This window comes from Dipodomys merriami, unplaced genomic scaffold (assembly GCF_024711535.1).
Source record: "Dipodomys merriami isolate MVZ:Mamm:240054 unplaced genomic scaffold, mDipMer1.0.p SCAF_92, whole genome shotgun sequence".
NCBI classification, from domain to species: domain Eukaryota; kingdom Metazoa; phylum Chordata; class Mammalia; order Rodentia; family Heteromyidae; genus Dipodomys; species Dipodomys merriami.
In genome coordinates this window covers 2661821-2667870 of record NW_027206535.1, presented here as the reverse complement: position 1 = coordinate 2667870, position 6050 = coordinate 2661821, and the positions used below count along the sequence as shown (strand labels likewise).

At 40.0% G+C, this 6050-nt stretch overlaps 1 protein-coding gene across 1 annotated transcript; it reads right to left on the bottom strand.

Moving 5' to 3' along the window:
• Window positions 1–857: 857 nt before the first annotated feature.
• Window positions 858–1556, bottom strand: LOC138821485 (small proline-rich protein 3-like). The gene is made up of 3 exons (XM_070013757.1): window positions 1292–1556; window positions 1065–1195; window positions 858–971 (listed from the first exon to the last, which is right to left on the bottom strand). The coding sequence occupies exons 1-3, from the start codon at window positions 1554–1556 to the stop codon at window positions 858–860; spliced, it is 510 nt and encodes a 169-aa protein (XP_069869858.1).
• Window positions 1557–6050: the final 4494 nt, after the last annotated feature.

Here is a 6050-nt window from a genome sequence, read left to right as displayed (position 1 = left end):
ATCTAGCCAAGGGGAGGCAGGATGCAACCTCCACTCTGCTCACCAGTTGCTCCAGCTTCAGGAATCCCTAACTGTATAGACCGCCCAGCAAAGTTAACACTGCCTGAGCTAATGAGCGTGGAATTTGTGTAGGTGTGTGATGTGTGATGGTGTGTTTCTATGATTGCCGGTGGATCTGTATGTGTCAGTCAGGGTAGGTCAACAGTAAAATGAGAGAAGCCTCTCCCACAGATTCTGAAGCTTAAGTACATAGGAATAATGTTTTCCTGAAATGAAGATAGGACTTGCAGGAAGGATACTGAGTATCAAAGGCAGCTTGGGGCAGGCAGCCAGCAAGAGGAAGGAGACCCTTTGTTCTAGCTGTGATTGCCCCAGAAGACAGGCTTGGGATACCATGAGATGATGCCTTATTGCTATCCCAGCAATGTGTTCTAACTGCATTCGAATAACCTCAGAAAGAGTGACAGGAATAAATAAATCTTATAACAATGGGTCTTGCTTTCACAATGGCAGGTCAAGGATAAAGGAGAATTCAGCCAATAAAACAACACGAACCAGAAGTGGAGTTAAAAGTAGTTTAATGGAACAAAGAGATTAACACTCATGTTTCCCATACACAATGATCTGAAGGACAGCAAAACAATATTCTGCTTAACTAAGAGGCTTGTAGACTTTATAGAGCATGTGTAAGGAAAGATTTGAAAGGACAGATTCTTCAGAATAAAAATAGAAACTATGATTCAAAGTGGTAATGTATTGACTATAAAGTGTCCAGATAATTAGGATGCAGAAGGCCATGGGAAGAGTGTGTTCATCCGCTGGTGGTCACCTCCTCAAGTGTCTGGCTGTAGACAGCATTACTTCTGCTTGGTCTTTGGCTGAGCTGGGCTTGGAGTGACTACTGAGGGACAAGACTGAGGAACCTTGGACTGGCTTGGCTCTGGTACCATGGTGTAGCCTGGCTCAGGAACCTTTGCATAGCCGGATTCAAGGACTGTGCAGCCTGACACAGGGACGCTGGTATTGCATGGCCCAGTCACTGTGGCATAGGCAGGTCCAGGAACCTTTGAATAGCCTGGCTCAGGGACTGTGGTGCAGCTTGCCACAGGGGCACTGGTATTGCATGGCCCAGTAACTGTGGTATAACCAGGCCCAGGAACCTTTGAATAGCCTGGCTCAGGGACTGTGGTGCAGCCTGCCACAGGGGCACTGGTATTGCATGGCCCAGTAACTATGGTATAGCCAGGCTCCAGGATGCTGGCATTGCATGGCCCTGGGACTGTGGCATAGCCAGGATCAGGGACACTGGTGTTGCATGGTCTAGGGACCACAGTGCTGCCTGGCTCAGGGACTATGGTGTATCCCTTCTCAGGGACCTTGCTACAGCCTGGCTCAGGAAGTTTGGTATTCCCAGGTTGTGGAACATTTGGGTGGCATGGTTCCGTGGTGATGGGAACAAAGGGTACTTTTGGTAGAGGCTGGGAGGGCTGTTTCCTCTGCTGGTCTTGAGGCTGAGGGGGTGGAACAAGGGGCTGCTTCTGCTGGTAGGAACTCATGCTTCAGAGGATGCTGAACCTAGGGACAGAAAGCTGAGTTAGTGGTTTAGAGGACAGAGTAACATGGTTTGTTTAGTAGTACATCTCTCTCATTGCATATCCCTTCAGAAGTGAGAAACCCTCTTTTCCTTCTTTCTGTTTCTCTGAATTCAGAACATAGGATGCTGTCCTGGTTCCCACACGATCTTAAAGTAAAAGATAAAGGTGATTTGTGGAACTCCATGTGAGTGGAGCACTTCTCACTCTGCTTCCTTTCTACTGAATGCATCTGAGACAACCTGTACACAACATAAGAACTCAACACAAGCCATTCATCATAACAGCAGGCTCAGAGGATTGCTGTGAGGCTCCAAGTTTATAATAATTCAAAAGATGAGAGGGCAAAAGGTCTAGAGTCTACCCAATCATGTCCATCCCATAGAGTGCTTTAGGAAAACTGGAGATGAATCTCTATATGAGCCCATGGGATCCACCTCTGAGTTTCTGTGCTCGTGTTGCCTGTCATGTGCTTTCTGCAGTATTTCTGCTGCCTCTGCGTGCTCCCCTCAGCGCCACTGCCAGACTCAACATCACTCTTCATCTGTGCTCCAGCAAGTTTCCTGCATTCTCTTTTCTCACTATTTTCCACACTATCCATTAGGCAACTACTCCCATAGATTACATTTTCTGGTGGATCCTAGGCTTGTGAAGCAAGTAGTCATTTAACATTTGAACATCAAAAAAAAATCAATCATGAAGCACCTTTGGGACTGAGAATTCTCAACAAAGCTAGAGGGACAATTTAAATATGAAGACTCAGAAGCAGAGGGGAGAAGGCCATGTTGTCTCACTTGTATTCTCAGAAGCGGCTGAATCTTGAGCCTACTGCCTTATCCAGAGCTTTCTCTGAACTTACTCTCAATTTTTACAGATACCAACCTATATTTCTGATCTTTACTCCCACCACTATAATCTGAGAGGGAAGTAAAAAACCCCAGCCATGTCGAATATAAAATAAATATATCCTTAGATGCTCAAGAAGACACAATTAAATAAAAACAGCATACGGTGAATATTCAGTTCTCGGTGTGGTCTCTTACCTCAGAAGGAAGAAGGAGTTCTTTGGACTCTCTTTGCTGGTGCAGACTCCATGGCTACATGGAGTTTTATATAGAAAATAGGCCCTACCTTAAGGAAATGGACTTTTGGAAAACTGCTCTGCCTTCATTCCAGGATTTGTGATGAAAATCTCTGGCTTAACATATTTTTCATGCCTACTGTTTGACAGTTGTGACCTGAGTTTGTCCCCACAGGTTGTCCATCCCTTGTGGTATGGTTGCTATGGGCCTCAGGCCTTTAAGGACATAATGGATTAAGTAAGTCAAGAAGAAGCACTAGACCAGAAACAATCATAATCATGCTCATTTGCCAATCTTTGCCCTAATCTTTGGTTCCAATTAATCCGGTTCAGCCTTTCAGTATTTGAAGTAGATGTAGAAATAAAGAAGAAGTATTTCTGGTTTTTCAGGAAGGTCATAGGAAAAGTGACATGGAATGAATCATTTGTCTGTGGAGCCAGGCCTGGGAGAGAAAATGAAAGACTAAAATGCCTGCTTTGGAAATAAATTGTAGTCACTCTGGAGGTAGTCATAAAGACGCCATATTAACTCTGAAAAAAAGTTCAAATTGAAAAAAAGATGGATACATAATAATTGTGTATACTTAGAAGGTAATACTTGTCTTGTAAAATGAGTTTGGAAGATACTTCCTCCTTTTCAGATTTTTGGTAGTTTGAGAAGAGTTACCAATTTGTTCTTCCGAAGCTTGATATGGCTCAGCAGTGAAACCAACAAGTCCTGCACTGTTATTTGATGAGAGATTTTTACTATTGATTTGATTACATTGCTCATTATTGCTCTGTTAGATTTTCTATTTCTTCGTGATTGGGTTTCAATAGGTTTGTTTGTTATGTCTAGGAATGTATCTGTCTCTTCTTGTTTTTGGTACTGGTATTAGGGCTTAACTCAGGTCCTTGAGTCTCAGTTGGCTTTTATGGTCAAGGCTGGTGCTCTACCATTAGAGCCACATCTCAACTTTCAGCATTTTTTTGCTGGTTATTTGGAGACAAGAGTCTCTTAGATTTTTCTGCCCAACTTGGCTTCGAATTGGGATGCTCAGAGTTCAATTTCCAGAGAAGTCAGAATGACCAGTATGAGACACCAATGCCTAGCTAAAAGTCTTTTTAAAGATTAAAAAAGTCCTTTGATATATATATATATATATATATATATATATATATATATATATATATATATATATATATATATAGTCTGTTGTTGTTTCTGTGGTTTCAATTTTGATGTCTCCATTTTTGTCTCTGTTTTTGAGCCTCTGTTTTTTCTTCTTAGTCCAGACAAAGGATTATAAATATTATCTTTTCAAAAAACTAATTCTTTATTTTACCCATCTGCAATGCTTTCATTTTTTATTGTTATTATAAAGGTTATGTACAGATTTCTTTTTGGACAATGTCACCCCTTCCCTCACTCTCTCCCAGTTTTCTCCTCCCATCCCACCCATTTGTAATGCTTTTACTTTTTTTTTTTGGGGGGGGGGTCCGGTTGTGGGGCCTGAACTCTGGGCCTGGGCGCTGTCCCTCAGCTCTTCAGCTCAAGGCTAGCGCTCTACCACTTGAGCCACAGTGCCACTTCCGGCTTTTTTCTCTTTGCTTATGTGGTACTGAGGAATTGAACCCAGGGCCTCAGGCATGCAAGGCAAGTACTCTATTACTGAGCCACCTTCCCAGCCCCTGCTTTTAAAGGTTTCTCTTTCATTTATGCTTGCTCTGAATATTTTCTTCCTTTCTATTAATTTTATGTTCATTTTGTTCTTGTTTTTCTAACTCCATGATGTACAGTATTAAGATACTGATTTGAAATCTTCCTTCTTTTTTGATGTGGGTGCTTATTGCTACAGACTTTCCTCTTAAATCTATTTTTGTGGTACTACACAAGTTTTGATAAGTTGTATTTTCATTTCATGAATCTCAAGAAAAATTAAGATTTCTTTCTCTAATGTACTGGTTTCCTAGAAGCATGTTAATTTCCATGTTTACCATAGTTTCCAAAGTTCATACTACTGATGACTCTTATTTTATTGTAGTCAGGAAAAATATTTTATTTGATCTCAGTGTTTTTTTTTAATTAGGTAAGACTTGTTCTGTGGTCTAACTCATCTTAGAGAGTGTTCCATATGTCGCTGAAAAGATGAATTCTGTGACTGCTGAAACATTCTGTGAATTGTCAATTAGGGCCTCTTGGTGTAGGTGGCAATTTATTTTAATGTTTTTTCTAGTGTATATTAAGTGCACAAAATAAGCATTTTAATGGTAATTTTCAAGCACATATAAAATGTGCTTTGATTTTTGGTTGTTTAATGATTATATGAGTTGTATTCGATTGGAGAACTCTGCTACTTTTAACTAGATTCAACTTTCTTCTTGAGATTAGGGTTGAGCTCATCCAATAGTCCATCATATATTGGTATATAGTCAATTGTATAGGGTAAAGAATTTCATCTGGACTTTTCCATACACACATATAATGTGCGTTGATTATATTAACGCAATCTATTGCTATCTATTATCCCTATTTATTATCTTTCCCTTTGTCTCACCTTCTACTCTTTCCCTTCCACCTTCTTAGCAGGCCTTTCTTCTACTTTCACGACATTGTCTGTTTGGCTTTGTTTCCCCCTAGCTTCCACAAATGAGACATATGCAATAATTTGGTTTTGTGAGTATTGCTTATTTCACTTAACATGATGATCTCCATTTTCATCTACTTTGCAGCAAAAGATGTAATTTCATTCTTTTTTTTCCCCACAAAACCATTAAACTTTGAGTTAGCATACTTTAATGTATGGAAGGTTCCTTGCAATAATTCCATTGCTGTGTTTAGAGTACTTTGAAGAAATTCACTCTCACCATTATATTCCCATGCCTGCCTGTTCCTCTTATAGGTGAATAAAACTCCATTGTGTGTATGCTCATTCATCAATTAATGGGAACATGAGCTAATTCCATATAATTTGACAATTGTGAATACTGCCATGATAAACATGGATTTGCAAATATCTCTAGCGTATATGGATTTTGACTCCTTTGGGCATACCAGGAATGGTATGGCTAGATCAGCTGCCAATTCTATTGGAAATTTTTTGAAGAATCCCACAGTGGCTGCACTGTTTACTTATTCCTACTATCCGTGAGTAAAATGCCATATTTTAAACTTGTCCTCATCAGCATTTGTTAATCATTTTCTTGGCAATAGCCAAGAAAATGATTAGTTAGGTGGGATTTTAGTGGTTTTGTTCTACATTTCCTGTAGGGCTTAGGTTATTTAAAAATTTTAAATGTAACTAATGGCTATTTGTTCTTTCTTTGAAAAGGTCCTTGTTCAGTTCATTCACCCATTTATTAATTGGATTGTTATTTAGGGGTTTAATTTTTTAATT